This window comes from Lichenostomus cassidix, chromosome 19 (genome assembly GCF_008360975.1).
Source record: "Lichenostomus cassidix isolate B80296 chromosome 19, HeHo_3.0, whole genome shotgun sequence".
In the NCBI taxonomy this organism is placed as follows: Eukaryota; Metazoa; Chordata; class Aves; order Passeriformes; family Meliphagidae; genus Lichenostomus; species Lichenostomus cassidix.
Genome location: NC_139499.1, coordinates 5,967,856 through 5,989,395, shown reverse-complemented (window position 1 = coordinate 5,989,395; position 21,540 = coordinate 5,967,856). Strand labels below are relative to the sequence as shown.

Sequence of the window (21,540 nt, the reverse complement as noted above, 5' to 3'; positions counted from 1 at the left end):
GGTAGTGAGTGTTGGGAGGGAGTGAGGACTTCCCTGCTGCCCTGGCAGACTGGTCATGAGGGCTCCATGTGAAGAGGAAATGTTGCAAGAGATGTGGTGTTCTGTATGCAAAAAAACTGGCACGGTGCAGGAGGCTGTTTGATCTCTCTCTCTCTCTCTTCAAACTGAAACCTGACTGGTTGCCAAGTGTCTGCTGTGAAGTTTCCGGATCTAGGTGGGGACAGGGGAGTTCCAACTGTAACCTGAATGTGTTTAACTGGCAGCTGCTGCTGTCCAAAGCACTTGCACTGGGAGGAAAATTCCGCCGAGTGGCTCCGTGTAGGATGAGAATGTGAACTATGTCCAGGCTCACGGCCATGGAACTCCAAAGCTGCGCTCGTGTAACTGTTTGTTTTTTTCTGGAGGCTTCAGTGAAGTTGGCTGTTTGTCACTGAATGCAGCTTTGCTGGAATGCTGCTTGTCTGCCATCGGATTGGGAAGCACCTGTGAAAGGATTGTGGTGTCACCTGAGAGGAAGAAAATCAGTGTTGCTGCAGGGTGAGTGTACGCATCTGGAAAGGAATCTTTGTATCAGCAAGCTATTGCCTTCCAAGGAAAAATTAGGTTGTGACAGAAACTTTTTATTTTATAGAGGCTGGAGAGGTAGATTCTAGTGTAAAGGTCTAAAAGTAGCTGCAAGCTTGGTACCTGGCTGCCTGTTTTAAGCAGTGAATTTTATTCTCTGTGCTGAACTCTAGAAAGTGCTTTCCAGGCCACACTTCCACTGGTCTCAAATTATCTTAATTGCAAACCACTTATCTGAACTGATGAGTAGTTAACACAAATGTGACACGGTGCTCGTTAGAGTAGAAAATCAATCAGTGTTTAGTGTGGGCTGGATTGACATTTGTGGATTGATAGGGGATGGGAAGATTCATTTGGGTCGATAAATGGCTCAGTGATGAGAGTGTGAAGTGAGTTGCTCCTCTCCTGCATGCTGGCAACCAAAATCCAGCAGCATCAGCCCTCATTTCTGTGGCCAGAAAGTGTCAGTTGTTTGCAATCTTGTGGAGCAGCAGAGCAGTGCTGTGCCCTGGATCCCCACGTGTCAGGTTAGGTGATTTATGGCAGGTTTATAGATTTATAGCTGTTTCCCTGCTCCTGGAGCACTGCAGCTGACAGGCTGCAGCCCCTGGTGGCATTCCTGGGCTTGTCCTGGGGGTCATGTTGTCCATGGGTCACTTCTCCAGGATTTCAGTGCTCAAGGCATGAGTGTGTGAAAGGGGAGGGGATGAACCAGCAGCCAGGGAGACTTGGAGCTTCATCCACATCACTTGCATGAAATGCCCTGTCTTTTTGGATTCCCCCAGTATCTAAGATAAGCTTATATTAACATCAGTTCTGTTTGGAATCATAGAATGGGCTAGGTTGGAAGGGACCTTAAAAACCATCTTGTTCCCCCTTTCTCTAAACAAATTGAAATTGCTTTCCCTGTAGTTCTGCACTCCCAGCCTTGTACTCCCATCCATCTGACCCTTTGGCGAATCAGCCAAAACAAAGTTGGGAGAGTAATAGTGAAGAAAACAATATTTTGTGTTTGTTTAGCTCCCTGAACTGTCTGGTCAGAGAGCTGAATGGATCTTAGCCCCAGTCCAGAGGAGGGAGAGGACCAGGACAGGCACAGCTGGGACAGAGGATGGGCTGTGTCACATCAACATCAGCTGACAGCAGCCTGGGACTGCCCTCTGGCACCTCAGAGGACACTTTCTGTGCCCTTTTCACCTTGGACAAGTGTCTGTAATGTAATGATGTGGGAATGATGGCTCGTGTGGCTGTTCTCTGTTCTATTCTTACACTACTGCCTTTTGATCCTTGAAGTCAGTGCTAGCAAGAAGTTTGTTTGCTAGAAGGTTCTGCAGTCACACTGGGGGACTTTTGTGCTCTGATGTGTGGGCTGATTGGCACTAAAACCTCCCAGCATGTGGATGTGGAGCCAGGCCAGCTGTTTGGAACACAAATGGTAATTAGTTGTTTTCTAAATGTTGGCTTTATCAAGGTTTACAAACAGAACAGATGATCTCCGCTGCTCGTAACGAGCATTCCCAAGCTCTGACAGTTGCAGCTCCTGAGCAGTGCAGGAACACCTGCCATGGAGTCCTGCACTGCTGGTGCTCTTCAATGTGTGATCAGATCAGGAAGAGAGAGGCACTGATCAATCCTGCCGGGGTGCACATGCTGGGACACGGAGCCAGGAGGAGCTGGTGGCTGTTCTGCCTCTTGCCAAAGCATCCTTAGAGTGGCTGGCATCCAAAGCAGGGAGAAGCTGAGCACTGGTGTCTGGAAGATTTTGCTCTCTGTCTGCCCCTTCCCATGGAAGGAGGTTGGCAGAGCCACTGCACTGAGAGCCTGCAGGGAGGATGCAGGGATTCCCACTTCTGCCCTGCTTTTCCCCAGGTGTAAAGGTCCAAAGGACCTTTGATCCCTGTGGGACTCTAGCAAGGCATTAGTAGAGGGTAGCACGACAAGGTTGCTGTGTTGTTTTATCTGAGCATGACGTGACCCACAGAGGCAGAAAGGGTGAGAGAGAGGGAATTAATTCTGCTGCCAAAACCTTCCTTCCTGCAGTTTGTTGCTGGCACCACCAGCAGTGGCACACAAGGAAACAAAATTTAAGAATGCCATCCTGCAGCAGAGACCTCAAGAGGCTATTTCTAGATGGAGTTGAAGCTCCATGTGATTTAGTGGGCTGTAGCCTCATTGTGAGGGTAGAAAACAACCAAAAAGTGGTTTTCCCTGGAACTCTTCATGCTGCAGCAGGCAGCTGGATTAAAATATTTTGGAGCTTTACTCCTTTTTGATATTGTACCAGCACTGTGGGTGAAGAGGTTTCACAGCCAGCTGTCAGCCAGCAGGTGAGCTGGAGCAGCAGAGGCACTGGTGGCTTAGATTTGGATCAGTGAATTTGGGAGTAGTGGCATTTAGCTGCCTGCAGGTAGCTGCAAAGCTGCTCCTGGGACCCATCAGCTGTTGTGGAGTCTGTCAGCTCACCAGACAAGTGTCTGCTGCCCCTCAGAATCCCCAGAATGTGAAGTACTCACAAATTCCAGTTCTGGATGGCCCTTCCCCTCCTGCTCCAGGGGCTAGTGGAAGCAGGAAGGGAGGTCAGGCTTGAAACCCAAAGTGGAAGGAGAGGAATTTGTGGATGTGTAGCAGATAACGCCCATCACTCACTGTGCTTTGCCACTCCCACTCCCCCCTCGTTTGTGGAAAGTCTGATTAAAGCCAGCCGCTCCGCCCTGGCTGTCTGAGCCATACATCCATGCACAAATGCCAGATTCTCTTCATTCCAGGCTGCTGACTTCAAGAAGGACTTGCTCTGACAAGCTGGAAATGAGGGCTGGCAGCTTCGTCTGCAGCTCAAAGGCTTTATCTCTCTCAGACACTCTCCCTAACATTTCCCACAAACACTGCTGTGCTGGTAGGAGCTGTTGCACACACAGGATCCATCAGGCACTTATGAATAAAGCCTTACCTTGTGTAACTCTCCTCAGAACAGGCAAGGAACGCTTCACAAAGCACTTGGCACCAGGCCCACAGCAGAGCTTGCTCTCCTTGTGCTTCAGCCTCATTATCTGGGGAGCAGTAGGAAGAGTCAGCTCAGCCTTTGATTCTCCTGTCCCCCTACCAAGCACGGGTGTTCTTTCCTCCACAAAAATCCTCCAGTCCAGCCTTCGTCTCCCACTTGGACTATTTCCATCAGCTGAAAGCTGGCAGCTTTCCATCATCTCCAGCTTCCACAGTGGATTCTGATGGTTCTTCACCTCAGCCTCTCTTTGCTCTCTGAACTCCCACCTTCTTCACTCCTTCCCCACTTCTCCATCAAAGTTCTTCGACTTCCAGGATTCTCCTGCCTCCAGCAGCAGCCTCTGTGTTCCTGGAGTTGCCTCCCAGCATTGTTGCCTCACTGCCCCACGAGGGATGCCAGCTGTGTCCACCTGCTAGGGGTGTTTTGCATGTGCTGCTTCTGCTGCATTTGCAGGCTTCAACCTGGAATATTCATATTCTCTGGCTTATCTCAATCGATTGATGAACTCAGCCTTCACTTAGTGCTTTCCCAGAGTGAAACTGATTGGAGAGATGTGATAATGGTTCTAGAGAACCTGTGCCAGCGATTGCAAGGTGGCCAAGCTCTTCTTTGATGGCTGTTTTTTGTTTCAAAATCAATATTAGAGCACGTGTGCTTTTGCATTCATATATTTAACATGTGAAATTGAGATAACTCTAGGCTTGACACAGTAAGGTGTGCACCCTCATAAAAAAATTCATCATGAATCCAGTTTGAGTCATCAGCATGGTTGTGACATGATTTCTGCTTAAAAGGGCATCTTTGATGTCATCGTGGTATTGCTTCAGAAGCAGCTTGGCAGGGTTATTTTAGGCTGTGGAGGGTGTGTGCATGTCTATAACTTCTAAAAACCATAAGGCCAGTGTCAAATGTCTGCCCAGCACTTCACACATTGCACAAGTGGCTGTTAGCAGACAATTTTTTTAATTTTTTTTGTCTGGTTTTTGAGGGAGGGCTGTTATCACAGGGCCTTGACTTATGGCCATAGAACTGACCCTGCTGAGCAGAAAAGGGATCCCACTTTCCGGACATTGTGTGAAATAAGATTGACGAAACAAAAGCTCTAATTTCCCTTCATGAAGCTTGATGCACAGCACACAGCTCTGGAGCAGCAGGAGATGGGAATTAGAATCGTTGTTGCAGTGAGGATTTTGAACAAGAAGCAGGCATGAAGTACCCAAAGCATTTAACCTCTGTGTTTTATTCATCCTGGAGCAAGTGTAATTTAAAGTGGCACCTCTATAATTGATGAAGTATCTTTTTACCATTTGTTTAATTACCAGTTTCAGTGTCTAGAAAGCAGCAGATCAATAATTTACAGTGATGAACTTCCCTGTGCCTCTGTTTTTCTACTTCAGCCTTACAAACAACAGCTCCCGAAACGAACCCTCAAATATTGATGCTTTCCTTTAGGTGATATAAAAGAGCTTAACCTTTTTTTTCCTGCCACAGGTGTACTTCTGTGCAGCTTCAGCAGCACTGAAGGTGAGGGCAGAGCACTGACCTAGGCAAGGCAGGGTTAATTTAGGGTTTACCCTGTGTATTGTGTCAGCTTTCTGCTTTTGCAGCCTCCTCTCATTGTTGGAGAGTGGTGAAAGCTGGGCTCATGTTGTTGCTGTGACAGCAGCTGATGCTGCCCTGGCAATATCAGAGCTGTTTAAACAGAATATTCAGGCTAATGAACCAAAGCTGCTGCCTGTGGTTTGTATGTATTCCTTACGTTATAGGGTTTGATGACATATATTGACTTTTCTATGGGAAAGAGTTATTCTTGAGACTCTTGGACCTTTCTGTCAGGTTAGAGCTCAAGATTCCCTCATGGTCCTGCAGCATCTCCCCAGGGAGAGGTCCTTGATCTCTCCAAGAGGACCTACAGGAGCTGTACCTGTCAAATCAGAGGAAAAAAGTGTTTGCTTCCCAGTGGGATGGACCTTGTGACAGTTCCTGCTGTGGTCATGACTGCCACGGACAGCAGGGTTTCCTCACACAGCATCAGAACAGATCTAAAGATCCAAACTTCCATCAGATCTCCAAATCCATGCATTTCTAGCAGGGTGATGCTTCCCCTTTCCTGTCTCCTTCCAGTCCTCATCTCCTGACAGATGCTGTGGGACAGTTGGCATTTCTGTTAATGTCACAACTGCCAATTCCTTCAGGATCTCTCATTTGAATTGGAGTTCACAGCCCAGAATGTTTTGTTTATAAAGTAGGTGTAAAGGGGCACGAGAAGGGTTCCTGGGCCTGTGAAATTTTTGCAAACACTCAGTGCAGGATTAGGAGTAAATCAGACAAAAAGAAAAAGGATTTGCACCTAACCACAGCTGGGGAATGAATGTTTCCCTTGCCTGCATAGCCCCATGTTTATCCAGATGTGGACCATGCATTCCTGGGAACCACAAAGGGATGGACTCCTTCATTGTTCTTTGGTGTCTTTGTTTCTGATTAAATGGGTGTCTCTGATAATGCAGAAAATCTTGAGCATGCAGAGAGCAGGACAGGGTAGTTCTCCTTAGGAGGGAGCTGAAACTGTCTTGGAGATGAGATATTCCTTACAGTCCAAGGGGTGCTAAGTTGCCAGCCAATTATTTATTTATTTTTTAACATTAGTGTCATTACTACTTCTTTTACATTAAAAAAAATCTCAACATAGCTATGGTTCAATAGGAATGTCAGTTTTTAAACTCTTGGAAAACAATATTCTAGATTGTTTGAGAGCAAACAGATATCCTTCTGAAATGATGGCTGTATTTTCCAGACAGCCTGGAACACTTTTGCCATCATGACAGCAACTCATCATACCCCGTGGATGTTAACTGGTGATAAATCTATTTTGGGATTAAAAAAATCTGCGATTCACCAAAGCATTGAAGCCCTTTGGGGTGCTGTCAGAGCAGTCAGAGGGAGATGACCTCAGCCAATACCCTTCATCTGGTGGCTTTTCCCCTCCTTTTCAGCAGGAGCAGAGCAGGCAGGGGAAAGGGAAGCAGCTCAGACATCAGCTGCAATATCATCTGCCCACGTGCTCAGCTCTGCTGCCAGCCCTGAGCCTGACTCTCTGCCAGGGCTGCTCTCACTGCCTGGCTCCTCTCCTTCCGTCTGCCTTTGCAAACTGCTCAGGCCCTTCCTTTCAGCACAATCTGGAATTGCTGCAGCTCATCCGATATTCTTATTTTGGGTTCGTGATCTAGCTGTTGAAACTCTTTCCTTAAACTTTTCGTAGGGGGCTTGTGCCATCGCAGTCGATGTGAAGTGCTCTTTGTTCCCCCACAAAGAAGGGTTTGAAAGAAGTTCAGTGTCATGTGTGTCGCTAATAGTTTTATTAGAACTTATTTATAACTTTTCACTGTCTCAAAATAACTGCCTGCCTTAGGCCAACAAAGTCAGTTTGGAACAGAGGAGAGAGAGAAAAAAAAAATAGTGGTGGAAGTACAAATTGTGCCTGTAAACTCTTCACTTATAAATCATCAAATTAAAAACTGCTCCACTTGTTTGAATGTCCAGAGCATTGAATGTGCCTTTTTTCTGGGCTCCCAGAGCTCGACTCCACTTGGAAACTTGGTGTTTTCTTTAAAGCAGGGTCACACCCAGGAGGAAAATTGTGAATTTGTGACTCCCAGGTATCACTCAGCATTCTCAGGTTGCTGACTGGGGTTTTTTCCTTAAGGAACCTATGGATATTACATGGAACAAACCTATGGCAAATGCAATTGTACCAATACAAAGTGTTGCTCATAGCAACATGTCCCTAGATTTTGGGTACAAATTATACTGATATCCCAGATATTATACTGCTATATACATATTTGTCCTGCTATAAACTCTCTGTATTAGGGATTTTGCTCTGACAGTAACAGCAGAGGGAAGTAGGATTAATTATTTGTTGGGGGCATAACTCAGGTACAAACTATTTTATTAAAAAATCCAAATTTAAGGAAATATGTTCCATATGTGAACCTGTCTCCTGTGCTTTTCAGGAAAGTTGTAGTCATTTGACCTTTACTTTTCTGACTTTGGAAGCTTGAATATATTCATAAAATCTAGATATTACCTTTGCCTTACTCTCCACATAATAAAAATTTTGAGGGGTTTGGCAACAAAAGAGCTCCACGATAGCTTTATTCATACTTCATGAAAAGCTTTGTTTTGACTTAAAAAAACAATTTCATTTGGCTGTTTTGGAGGGAGGTATTTCCTTTTTAAACCAATGGTCTGATTTTGGGTGTGGTTTGTTTCAATGCAAAACTGCCTTGATGAAAGTTGTCAATTAAAAGAAGAAAAAGACAGGAGAGGTCAGTCAAGTTTAATTTTTTCCTATAAAGCAGTCTGATAGAGAAGATAAATTTGATATTTGGATTTCTATAAAATGATGTGTGTTGGCACAGTTAGGAATGATGTCTTTCAGGTTGCCTTCCTTAGGTTTCACATTTAACCTACTAAAGAAAGTGACTTAAACATTCTACTTTAGTGCTGGCAGTTCTGAACAGACAATTCCTGCATTTAGAGAAGAATTTTGCAATCCTTGGGGGCACAGGGGAGACTTGGGATCCTGTCAATACAGCATTAACAGGGGTTGAACTCTGCTTGCAGACTCCCAGTCTCTTACCTGTGATTCTTCTCACTTTTTAGAGCCAAGACAAACATCTTATTTCTCCTGGACCCGACTTTGAAACTGCACAAACAACTCAGTGACTGCATCCTTGGACTTGGTATGAAAAATAAATAGGGAATGCAAGAGTTCTAGGGTCCAGGCTTACAGCTGAGACTTTGTACTGACTCAAATCCACAGGGAGATCGTTCCCAAAAATGTTTTTTTCCAAATTTAACTTCCAGATACCACTGACCACAAACCATACCAGCAGAGGCCATCTTTCTGAATTGCTTTATAATTGTTATGGAGTGACTATTCCATGAGAAAAGAGGCATAAGAACATTTAAAATAAGTGCTTTTTTGTAGCATTTTAAAATAACTGCTCGCGTTTCCCAGCTCTGAAAAACCTGCCTGTTGTCTGCACTCCTTTCCCCCCTTACTGTGCAGTCAAGGATGTGAAGTAATTGGCAGGACAAAAAAAATTAAAGGTCAGTCTAAAAATCCTCAGAAATCAAGATGTCCCCAAAGATAAAGTCCAACATGGAACATCCTTTTGGCACAGAAGTGCTGCATGCCCTGGAAAGCTGAGTGCACACCCATTTCTGGCCAGGTGTGAGCAGCTGCTGAGATCCTGGCTACACTGGAGGAATCCTGTGGAAAACTGTGGGGAATTGGGAATAATTGGGAATTCTAACCGTGTTCTCATGGGGATTCTGAAGCTCCTGATGCTGTGATGTAGAGAGAGCTCTGCTGTCAAACTCTACCATCTCATCCATGAGTCTTCCACATGGGCAGCCTGAGTTGCTTTTTTTTTTTTCCTTTTTTTAAGGCTCTCAGCCTAAATTTGCTGTGGCAAACTGAGCCCTGCAGCTCAAGGAGGTCTCACCAGCTGACAGGAAAACGTTGGCTGGGATTTGGCCCTCACGTTCCCCTGGAAGCTGTGTCATCCTGCAGGGGCTGAGGGAAGAGACAGAGGATGTGGCAGGGCTACAGATACAGAATTGTTTGTACATTTTGTCACAAACATCTCTTGCTGTCAGGGAGGAAAAAAAAAAAAACAAAACCAACAAAACTCTGGGTGATAAATCTGTCTAGCAATTTATATTGTGCTCGTTTCCGTGGCAGCTCTGGGGCTGTGTCAGACTGTGTTTGCTCAGCAAGCTGCCCTGCTTTGGGAGCTCCTGGCCTTATCCAAAGACAAAGCAGAGATGGAAAGATGTGATCCCTCGCTGGGGATCACAGGGAAACCTTCCAGTTCTGTCACTTCACCCAAAGGAGCTCTTTGTGAGCATTGTTGTAGGAACTCCCTTTCATTTGTGTAGGAAGGAGGAAAATCTGTGCTTTTAACTGGGCTGGCAGGTTTGGTGTCTGCTGAAGGGATGGTGAAAAGAGTGTGTTGGAGCTGCAGCTCTGCCTGTAGCTGCTGGAACTCTTGGCCTAGGAGACATTCATTCCTACAGTTTTGTGGGAATGCTGCAAAAATGAACTTAAATGGTGCTCAACATCTTTGCTGTTTAAACCAAGATGAGTAGGAAAACAGTTCATAAAACACAGCAGCAAACTTGTGCTCTGTGAATCTGCAGCCCAGGAAGGGCAGGAGGGGAGCTCTCAGCCTGTCCCCTGCACCAGCACTGCCCATCTCATGCTCTAGGACGTGGCTGTGCCTTTTCCTGCCCTTTTCCTATCCGAGATGTGCTCAGCCTGGCTTTGCAGGTGCTGCTTTGTAGATTTGAAAGTCTGTTCTGTCCTTTTCCTGCCATGGAGAAAAGCAAGGGCATTACAGAAGGACAGAGCAGCTCTGATTTGTCCATTTAGGTGCTGTTTTGTGCTGTAGGACAGGAGAGGAGTCACAGGTGGAATTCTGTCCCTGTGTATTGAGGAGAGCCCTGGATGTGTGAACAGCCTGGTGTGTCCCTCCTCAGTATTCCTGCACATCCTTCTCCTCCAGACTGCAAACAGTTTAGTGCTGATCTGGCCTTATATAGTCATTTCCTATTATTAGAAACATTTCCTTGGGATCTTGCTCAGGGAGTAGCAGAGGGAAATCCTGTTTCCTTCATCGAACTTGCAGGCGAAGCACCAGTGTTCACTCTTTCCTTATCTCGTGTGGATGGAACAAGAAGTTTTTGTTGTGATATGCTTTCCAGCCTTTAAGCCCTTTCTAACACTGAGCCTCTTTTCAGAAATGCAGGAAAAGAAATGTGAAGGAGTAGGAACTGTCAGTCACCAGTGCAAGCTGTGAAGTTTTGCCTACAGCCTGTACGTTCCCTCTGCTTTTTCATTTTGTTTTCCTCACTCAGATTTAGTCATTCCTTTGGAAAACCAACTCTTTGTTTCATGCTGGATTGAGTGAAAAACAGTGTGCCAGGTTGTTTCACCTGAGAGTGCCAGGGATGGGCACAAAGCCAATGGCTGTGTTAAAAAAGAGGAACAACTTTAAATTAAGGAAGGAGAAGTTTTTGTTCTGCGTGCAACAGGAACGTGTTTTTAAAGGCGAGACTGCTCACTGGAAGCACAGAGATATGCACAGGCTTTGAACACTTAATTTTTCCTGTGAAAACATTTTTTCCCCTTAAAAGGAAGATGTAGGTCCTGCCACTGGGAGTGACTGTTTGGAAAGTCAGTCGGGAGGAATGCACATCAGCCCAACTGAGTCAGGCTGTTTGCATTACCAGCTCCCTCCAAACCCTGTCCCTGCCGCTGCAGGGGACCTGCTCAGAGTGATTGTGTCCAAGCAGGGCCACAGCAATCACAGGGAATTGACTGCTGGGTTTAAAATTTGTTGTTGGAATCGGAGTGTGTTTGGAAAATCAGGGAAAGCCTGTGAGCAGGAGCAGCCACAGGCATGAGGCAAACTGGCATCGCATGAAGGGCATCTGGTAATTATCAAGTGGGACTTTGTTCTGATGGTCACCGTCAAAGCCAGCCAGCCATTTCTGTTTCACTGCTTCAGCAGAAAGCAGCAACAAGGGAAATTTATCTCAATTTGTTAGATTAACCCAGTTTCTGTTGTCGCTCACGTCACAGACCCAGAATGATTGTGTGTGTGCGGGAGCCATAACTAAAGAGCAGCCTGTCATATGTGCTTTTTAATCCATCACCAGGGGCATCAAAACAGGGACCAGCACTCACAGGGAAGGTGTAGGAATCCCAGGAGATGTGTGCATCTCCCATTTTTTTACAATATTCCCTTTTTTTTCATGTTTATTTGTGAAAGGCTGAGCTTGGGAAGAAAAGAAGTTCGGTGTTCTCACTGAGGAAGCTTTCTTGGAACAAACAAAACCAGTATTGACAGTTTTAGGCATTACAAAGCATAAATTAGAATCCAAAATAATAATCTAAATAGTCTTTGTCTTCTGGTTTTTGAACCCTTTTGGCCACACCTCACTATTTTTAAGGTTTTGCCTGTAATCCTGCAAACACCTTCACACAGCATCGGGGAATTTAGTCAACTGGTGATGTCACGAAGTTTGCAGTAAAATGAAGGAACTTCCATCATCTTGAGGCACCTTTTGAGTGAGTATAATGAGCTTTTGGTTGAACCTTTCCAGGTGTGCAGTTTCATAACTGAGCAGGAATGTTGTGTCTCCTGGGGCCAATGTCCTCCTTCAAACTTCTGCTCCTGACACTTGTTTGGAGCTACTCTCACTAGGGGAAGAGGAGATGCATTAATCCAAACAATAACTGGGGAGAAAAAAGACAATTCTTAGCAGAACTAATGATATGGGGAGGAGGTTCTGCCTTGTTATCAAACTTGTTACAATATTTAGCACTGGCTCTTTGGCAGGGCGTTGATTTATCATTACCCTGCAATTTTTCATCCCCTGCTGGACACAGGGTTGTTTGTTTTTTTTCCTCAGCAGTGGGGCAAATGTCCCTCAGAACCCTCAGCTTCTGCTGTAGGGTGTCTTAGGAATGTGAGGCATTTTAATCAGTTTCAGATCAGGATAATCTGGACAGCAGGACACATGTGACAGGTTAAAGACATTTCTATTTTTTGATTAAGATGTTCCTCTGACCTGCAAGAGGAAGGGCTCTCAAATTCCTGGCCTGTTTAGGGTGGTTTCTTTCCCATGGTATTTTTGCCAAGTGCTTTCTAATTATGGAATATATGTCATTCTGTAGTTCTTTTGCGAGGGAGAAATAACGAATATTGTAAAAATCCAGATGAACTGAACACCTTTTGGAATAGCAATGTGACCACATTGCTTTTTGACCAGCACAAACCCCAAGGCAGCATGTTGTACTTCCAGCTTTATATATTGCAGTGGAATTCGGACAGAAGAAGGGAAGGTTGGTTTGCTGATGGTGTTTTTGTGAGGCCAAACTCTTTATTTTCCAGCAGAGCCACCTCTGGTGGGTGTAGCTTTGCGAGTCACGCTGGGCTCTGCGAGCCTGTCGGAGCAGGGCTGACAGGAAAGGTTTCCAGTCCCCTTGCTTTGAATGTGAAATTGTATGCAGGGGAATCAGCTGCTTATCAGCAACGAGCAGAGCAATCCCAGAGCTCTAATCCAGGCTTTAATGTGAGTCACTTCCAACTGGTGAGGCTTGGAAAACTTGATTCATCCCTTTGCCTGTAGTTGCCTGTTGTAGGGAGCCAGACCTTGCCAGCCATCCTCAGCAGAAATCACAGACAAGGGCTGGGCTCTGCTTCTGTAGGAAGAGTTTGGTTTTATCACCTTCATGATCCAGGATCAAGATCTTTTAAAGTTAAATTATCTCTGCTTTCCAACTTTTTTTTTTTTCCCCTCTCAATTTAGGCTAACCCACATGCAGGAGTGTTTTCCCTGCCAGCAAAAAGTTTGGCTGCAGAAAAAAAAGCATTTTGAGTAAAGGTCTTTGCAGTGAATAAATAAATAAAAGGGTTCTCCTCCATGAAGAAACCCAAGGGAAATGTGTAAAATATGTACTTCTAATTGCTGAGCTGTTGTATATTCTACTCTTATGTGGCATTTTCAGTGACAAGATGTGATCTGAGAAGTGCTAGGAGGTGTAAACCAGGGGAAATGTGAGATTGTTAATGTGAAGATAACTGCTAATACTTCAAATTGTAACAGGAGTTTTTGTGAATGTTTGGTTACAATGAGACTGATTTGAGGAGTGCTGGTGCAGCACTGACATTACAGCTTTAATTATGCTCAGAGAACTGGCTCACTGCTGTGTTTCAGCAATGTGGCTCAGTTTGGGAAATAGGATTTATATCCTCTTTGATCCCACCTGTGCACAGCAGAGGGGCTGGGAGCAGTGTCCATGTCCTTCAGTCAGCCCAGAGCTCCTCTGAGCCGAGTCCCAAAGGTGCTGCTGTTAAAAATGCACCCAGCTGACGATAAGTCAATGAAAGCTCTGCCAGACAGAGTTGTGCAAGAGCCACAAATAATTCTCAAAATGGAGTCTGAGAGGGCAGAGAAGCTGGTGGCACTGCAGCCAAGCTCCATCCCAAATCCTTGGCACATCCTGCCTTGGGCCAGAGCTAATTAGAGGGGAGTGCTGCTCCCAACCACTGACAGCATCTGCTGTGTGTGTTTGCTTTGAAATAGCCTCCTCTGCGAGTTGGTTGAAGCTGTTTTGACTTTTGATTTAAATCTTTTTACTTCAGAGCTTGACTTTGCCCGTCCTGTAACAGAATTTGTGAAGGATGTGTTCTGATGAGGAAAAAAAAAACCCAAAATAAACAGATAAAATCCCTTTAAGCTGAGCTGAGTGCAGATAGTGCCAGTCATGAAACATCAGCAGTTGAGCTTGGGAATCATTCCATGGCTCTGCATGTTCAGTGGTTACAGAATCTTCCTGACAGCCCATAATGTGAATTATCTGAGATACCTGAGGGGTGCTATCCTCTGTGACAGATTTATAGCTTTATTTGCTGTATCTGTGACTCCTTTGAGGATGGATGCACTGCTTAGTCCATTGAGGAACAAAATAATTAATAAAATCATAGAATAATTTTAGATTGGAAAGAACTTGTGGAGATCCCTGGTCTAACCTCATTTCCAGGCAGGACCAATTTAGATCAGGTCACTCAGGCATTGTCTGGTTGAGTTTTAAATATCTCCAAGGATGGAGTTTCACAATTTTTTGGGCCTCCTGTTCCAGTATTTGACAATACTCACTGGGGAAAAAATTTCCCAAGGACTCATTGGAATTTCCTTTCTTCCAGCTCGTGTCCATTGTCTCCTGCTCTTTCACTTTCCCCCTGATGCTGGTGAAGGCTGTATTTTTGTCAGAATGCCCTGATCTCGGGCAGGTGGGTGGGAAATGAGTTGGTGTAGTTGGTGTTCACACTCTTGGTGTAGCTGTGGCCATAAATAATTCTGTGTGAGACCAGACACTGAGGAGCTCAGAGACAGCAAAATGTGCAACTTCTGCTTGCAAGGGCTGGGGACTGAGGGCAGCAGTGCCCTCACTGTGTCCTCTAGAAGGATCTTCCTTGGTAGTGCAGGTGATTTTATAATAAGGACCTCAGAACTTCCTTGGAAAATGGGAATTTTAGTGCTGGATGTCCCCAAATGAATCTGGAATAAAATACTGCTAAGCCAGCTTGGATGGGGTTGGAGCAGCCTGGTTTGGTGGAACTGGAAATAGGTGAATTTTAAGGTCCCTTCCAACCCAAACTGTTCTGTGATTCTAAGTCATTGTGACTTGGAGAGGAATTGGAAACAGGTGAAATTGGAATTGGAAACAGGTGAACTATAAGGTGGAATTGGAAACAGGTGAAATTGGAATTGGAAACAGGTGAAATTGGAATTGGGAACAGGTGAAATTGGAATTGGAAACAGGTGAAATTGGAATTGGAAGCAGGTGAAATTTAAGGTCCCTTCCAACCTAAAGCATTCTGTGACTCTAAGTCCTTGTGGAGACAAACTCCATCCAACCCCAGACTCTTGGTGGATTTCCCGAGGAGGTGATTCCAGGTGTAATGCCAATCCCAGGAGGTTTTGCTGTGTTTGGGGTGAGCTGGCAGTGGGTTTGGGGAGCCCTGTCCCTGCTGCTGTCCTGGGACAATAACTTACTGTCCCAGAGCACCTCTCTTCCTGTCTGACAGCTGTGATCTGCGTGCTGGGCTCAGCCCCAGCTTTTCCAGCGCCTGGGATTACTTTTCTTTCCGTTTTTCCCTGTCGTTGGGCAGCGGGAACTCCGCAGGCAGAGCACAGCTGACTTCCCTGGGACTGCCTCTCCTTGCTGGGAGGGGATTCTCCTTCTCCTCTGGAAAACGCCCTCTCCAGATGCTCCAGTAGGAGCTGGTGGGAGGGAGGGAGTTCTGATTGCACTGAAAATGCCATGAAAAAAAATAAATTAAAAAAAAAAAAATAAGGCAACTGACAGAAGAGAGAACTTGTCCTCAGATTGCTGCTTTTTGCAGCAGCGCAAGCGAACGCTCTGCGAGTGCTGAGGGAGCTGGCAGGAGGCAGAGATGAAGTTCCGAGGAGGGGTAAGGCTGATTTAACTCCTTTGCTGGTTCTGCAGCTTTCAGATGTGTGGTTGGGCTCAGAAGGAGAGAGGAGAAACTTTTTCAGGGCTTCAGCAGGGAAGTGAAATGCTTTGTGAAGGAGCTCCTTGGTTGGAAAGTTGTGTGAAATTGGATAAAAATACAGGAATACCTGTTTGGAGGAGGAAGGCAAGGTGGGAGTTGAGAAAGTGGGAAGAGAGGGGGAAAGCTGTGCCCTTCTTTAGGAGGGAAGAAAGGGTGGAGCTTTGGGGTGTGAAGGGACCGTCCTGGAGCTGAGCTCTGCTCCTGTCCTTCCCAGGGCTTCTGTCTCCCTTCCTGCCATCCTGGGGAATGCCAGGAAGGACCTGCTTGAGGATTCACTGCCGCTCAGTTCCTCCAGTATTAGTTTAGGAAAACCTTGTCCATGTTTTAGCAGCAGCCAGAACTGCATGACAGGACAACCCCAGGAGCTTGGGAAAAGGAGTTTGAGAGGATTGGGATTGTTACCTGGAAAAAGAGATGAGTAGGAGAGGAGGGGAAAAAAAAAATAACACACAGAGAACACAGAGCTCCTTTTCCTGTGTTGTAGCATAGGAACAGGGACATTGAGTTTAGCTAAAAGTTGCCAAAGAGATGCAAAGATTATTTTCATACAATGGGTAATTGGGCCACAGAATCCACTGGCTCTGGAAGATGTTGAGGTCAAGAGTGAGGGAGTGTTGTAAAACAGTGTGGGGGCTTTTGCTTGGGTAAGAATGCTCAAGGCTTTAATTGGTAAAGTGACCAAATGTAGGAGGAGAAGGATTGAAAACGTCACGTCTGGAGATGTAAGCCATTCTCTATTGAAGAGGAGTTAGCATAAGGCTGGTGTATCCCATACCTGCTCAGTCCAGGGATGTTTTCCCAAATATTGTGGTGTTGACCACTGAGAAAGTGATGAAGGGAAGGGCAGAGCTTTTGGAGGACCTGCTGAGTCCTTCCTCGTTTGTAATTACGTTGATATTTTCCATATTTTAAGTAGGGACAAAATGAAATGCAGGTAGTTAGCAGGTAATATTATTTGTTCAATGTTTATAACATTAATTACATTTTCTAGATTTGACTTTGTGGGGGTTTGAGTAGGGAAATAAGCAATTAGCAGTGAAAAGGAAAAGGCAGTTGTCAGTAAGCACATCTGGAAGTGGAGGTACCAAGGCTTGAGAAGGTTGTGCATGGATTTCTGCTGGGAAATGCTTTCAGATGAAATGAAATGAGTGAAATGAAATGAAATGAAATGAAATGAAATGAAATGAAATGAGCTGTGTGAGAGGCAGAGGTGTTGTCTGGGGTGGTGCTCTGTGTTCTCCGAGAGAACATGTGGGTGTGGAAATGCCCTCTGCGTGCCCTGGGAATGCTCTGGAGCTCTCTCTGGAAAGTTTGACTCTCCCAGAGAGACACCGAGGGCTGAGAGGGTTGTGTGGGGGGTGAGGAATGCGGTGGGGAAGGAGGGAAGGGCTGGCAGTGGGGCTGGCCATTCCCAGGGGTTGGGGCAGGAAGGCTGCAGGGGACACCTGCAAGCCCTGCCTCTCAGCGTTTGACTTTCTGCCTGCTCCCTCTGATCTGGAAATCACCATCCAAACTCACCTGGAGGGGCAGCAAGCTGAGGTTTGGCCTTTTTTCAATCTCTTTTTTCAATCTGTTGATCCTCTGAAGCTGCTGTGGGATGCCCAGGCCTGTGGGCACAGGTCTGCTGAGCAAACTGTCACCAGCAACATCTTTGAACCAGCAGCAGCTTGTGCCATCTGTTCAGGAGCAAAAATGTCAGCTCCCTAAATATAGAAATTCAGTGTATTTACTTTTCCAGCCCTGGTGATCTTTCTGGTTTGCCTAGTTCATTTTTCTTGCTGCTCTTTTATATTTAGCCTGTTGATTGAAATATCATTACCCCTCTTAAGGGTAAACATTTTTCCTGTCCTTCAAATCAGTTCTTACAACTGCCTTTTCTTTTTCACTGCTAATTGCTTATTTCCTTACTCACCCCCCACAAAGTAAAGTCTAGAAAATATAATTATGTTATAAACATTGAACAAATAACATGACCTGCTTATTACCTGTATTTCATTTGGTCCCTACTTAAAAGATGGAAAACTTCAAAATAGTTTCTTTACAAGAATTAGCCAAGGCTGTAGCATTTCTATCTCTTTGTTATAATTTTTTGAATAGTGTATTCTGTACATCCATCCCTCCATCTGGTTTAGGATGGGAAGCATCAGAGGCAGAACCAGGTTCTGAGCTTCCTGACTCCAGTCATTCCATTGCTGGTGATGTATTGCTCTAAAAGGAGCAAGAATAAAAAGTAATTCTCAGAAATGGTCCTGGAGTGGCAGATGGTGACACAGTGACTTTGTTTGGTAAGTTAAAGGTGTTCACTTTAACTCTGCTGGTCTGTGTCACCTCAGTTGTTACCTGGTGTTGATCCCAATCCACCTTGACAGTTCTGATATTGATTTTTTTTTAACTAAACAAACCAAATCTGTGTCTTATCAATGATCATCTCAGCTCAGGTGGCTTTGGAAAGGGCAGACAAATCCACATGGTTGGCTGCAGGGGGATTTTTATGGAAGACCCAGAGCTGTCTCTCAGGGAACCTTCTTTCCATCCCAGCTGTTGGCTAACAGAGAGAGTTGTGTCCAAAATGTGCAGCTGATTTTCAGTGTGGCAGGAGGGAGGAGGATGCTGAGTGGCTGCACTTCAGTCTGTCAGGGATTTGCTGGCAGAATCCCTGGTTCCAGTCCACCTCTGTCATCATTATTTCTTTCTCCATGGAGAAGGAAAGAGGAGCTTTCCCATTCCACACCTTGGGAATTGAGGGCCTGGATACAACACTCGATTTCTGTCAAGCTCATCTTGTGTCCAAACCCTTTCCCAGGCTGTAGAGTGCAGTGGAAATCAAAGGAAATTTTTCCTTCCTGCAGCTTTGGCATGACAGTGAAGAATATCCAGCTATCCATGAGACAAATGTCTTTTCTCTGCCACCTCCCCAGTGAGAAGTTCGTTCTTGGTTCAGGCTTGCATTGTCTCCCAGAATCTAATCTGCATTTCCCTTCCCACTCCCATTTGGTTCTGGCTTGTTCTTCCGTTCCCGGCTTTGTAACTATTTCTGGAGCCTGCAGATCAATCATCCTGCACTCCACACCGAGATAAAGGTGGCTGCCTCTTCCCAGATGGAACCACTTCCTGGGCTTGTTTTAGTGAGTTTTAGTATCTCCTGAGTGGATACCACCCAATCTGTAAAAATACACTGCCAGGAGAAAATATGGAAAGATCCATTTTGTAGATGGTGAAGCAGAAATTGTGTTTACGTTGTGGCTTTCATTCCTAAATCAGTTCTGGAGTTTCCCTGCTTCATACAAGACACCCTTTGACACCTCCAGGTGTTTTCTCATGGATGCTCCAGGAAGGAGTGGGAGTTGCTGGTGCTGCGTGTTCCCTCAGAGTGTCTGGAATTGCCAGCACAGACCATTCCAGTGTCCCTCTGGGAAAACCAAACCTGGGAATGAGTCCTTGCTCCATGTTGGGTATTCCATGGCCATGGAGCAGCTGATGATCCCCCACTGTGCTCAGCCTGGCTGACTCAAACCCTTTGGATTTTGCTGCACGGAGCAAAAGCTCCTGTTTTTCATTTCTGAGGTGTATTAGTTCTCCATGTCCTAAGCAGAGGAAAAAACTTCATCATGCTTTGGCATTAAGCAGAGTTTAAAGGAAAAATATGTGTTTACACCTTCATGATACCGTGTCAGCAATTTGCCCCTCCAGTTTAGGAAACTCCTCGGTCCAGTCTTGAGTGGTTTTGTACTCCCAGGAGCTTGAAGGTATTTTCTGGTCTTGTTGACTCTTGTATGAACACAAAGGAAAGCTGGAACCTCAGCCAATGTAAACCTGGCTCTGCAGGCTGCATTCAGCAACCAATTTACACCGGTGGAAAGTCTTTCCCAAAATTTAATCGCAGGGCAGAAAAAGCCCTGTGGAAGCAGTGCTGGGTTGGTGATTGCTCTGTCTTGGTCCCACCGTTCCGGAGTGACTTTTCCCTTCCTGGCCTCGAGCCACTGTTGTGCTCACAGCTCTGGAGAAGACATTAAAAGCAAAAAGTGGGTTAAAGTAGTGTGGGAATGAGTCCCTGGAAGCTGTGCCGTGGGGTGGCTGTTGGGAATGTGGTGGCAGAAATCAGTTTTGGCATTCCAGAGCTGGAGTGACCCTCGGGACAGCGGGGTCAGCACGGGATCAGAGGGGAGCTGGGGAGGAGGCACAGGCACTCCTAAGCCCACAGGCACCAAGATCACATGGAGATTGCTCAGATTTTTGCAATTCCCCGTTTGCAGCCTGTGCTGGGTGTGGTGTTTGGTGTCTCCATCCTACAAAGGTCAGGATCCTCAACCAGGTCCTCCTTTGATCCCTAGAGGGGACATATAAGGTGGAGGTGGTGGAGCTGCCCTCAACACCTGGCTGTCGGTGGTCACCTGTGCTCCTTTTCCTCCTTTCTCTGGCTCTGACACTCTTCCAATCCCACAGAGAGGTGATTTGCCTCAAAACCTGGGCAGAAACCCACCAGATTGTTTTTCCTGGTCTTTGTTTTGCTGGTTGAGTTGTGTTGGTTTGCTTTAGAGAATCTTCATTGCATTATCCAATTCCAGGGAGGCAGCAAAGCCTGCAGGAGGGATTTGGTGCTGATCTTCAGGCTAAACCCAACCTGCTCCCCAGGTGGGCATTTCCCAAGCATTCCAAGGCAGCAGGAACTGGCCCTGAGAAAAAAATCTGAGTTGGTTTTAATCCCTGTCAGATTCCCAGTCTGGTTTATTGCACAAGTCCTGGGCCATAGGCAAGCTGCTTTAATGGTTAATTAGCTCCACTGTACCACATTTAACCCCCCAAGTCTGGGTTTTCTAGCATTAATTTACAGCCACCAGATCTGGTGTGTGCCTGCTATCAGAAAATCACCAATATTTTAGTTATTTTAATTTATTCAGTGCCTTACTGTCCCACTCATCATTCAGCAGCGACATATGGTCATCACTGTGATTATCTTTTTCTGAAGCAGTGTCTTCTCTCCCCACTTCCTTCCTTCTGCATGACTGTTCTGTTTCCATTTTGCAAAGAGGGTTTATTTTCACCTCCTTTTATGGTCCATCTGTTGGTGTTGGAGGCAGTGAAACAGTTAACACTGACATTTAAAGCTGGTGGTAGACTTGGACATATGCAATAAAGCAAATGAGCAAATGCTGGCATGGAGAAGTGCCTGTTGCTCAGCTCTGGCTTCTGTTGGCACTGAACTTGGGCTTGGGAGGCTACAAAACCCAGTAAAGTTTATATTCTGGAGGCTCTGACTGCATCACAACCCCTGGTCACATTTAATTATTGCCAAAAAAGCTGCTCTCAGCCGTGCTGCTTTGCCTTTTGTTTTGTTTCGAGCCGACTGCAAATCTGAGGTCGTTATTTTGTTCTCACGGCGAGAGGTTGGAGTTGAATGAGGAGACAAAAAGCGGAGGAAACCGAAAGCTGCTTGGCCTTAAATGCCTGTCCCAGAGGAGGCTGGAGTGCAATTTTCTGTGTTGTAAGGGGGATGGATTGGCTCTTCCCTCTCCTGGATGTGCACAGCTGGGATCACTTTGTCCTGGCCTGCAGGGAGGGGCTGATGAAAGAGCTGCTGGAGCTGCTAAGTGACGTTTTCTGTGAAAGTCTTTAGGATTATATAAACTTGGATTAACTGTGCGAGGCTGGAAGTTTCTCCTCGGTCGTTGTTGAGGCAGCTGTGTTTGAGGACTGTAGTCATAAACTTGCCCACTTGAAAAGAAGTTATTTTCCTTTGGTTTTGCCTTTGTTCTCATCACCTTGTCCCAAACCTGCTCCAGGGTTGCACTGCTCTGATAGAAGGATTCTCATTTCTAG

General features: G+C 45.7%; 1 protein-coding gene across 3 annotated transcripts in view; it reads left to right on the top strand.

Moving 5' to 3' along the window:
• Positions 1-21,540, top strand: part of MYO1C (myosin IC) — a 48,814-nt gene that overhangs the window by 7,319 nt on the left and 19,955 nt on the right. The window contains exon 1 of one of the 3 annotated variants that reach the window (XM_085078198.1): positions 15,290-15,621. The exons of the other annotated variants lie outside the window; for them this stretch is intronic. Within the exon in view, the coding sequence (XP_084934324.1) occupies positions 15,604-15,621 (18 nt within the window). The 5' untranslated portion in view covers positions 15,290-15,603. Of the gene's footprint in view, positions 1-15,289; positions 15,622-21,540 lie in introns of those variants that run through there. 3 annotated transcript variants of the gene reach the window in all.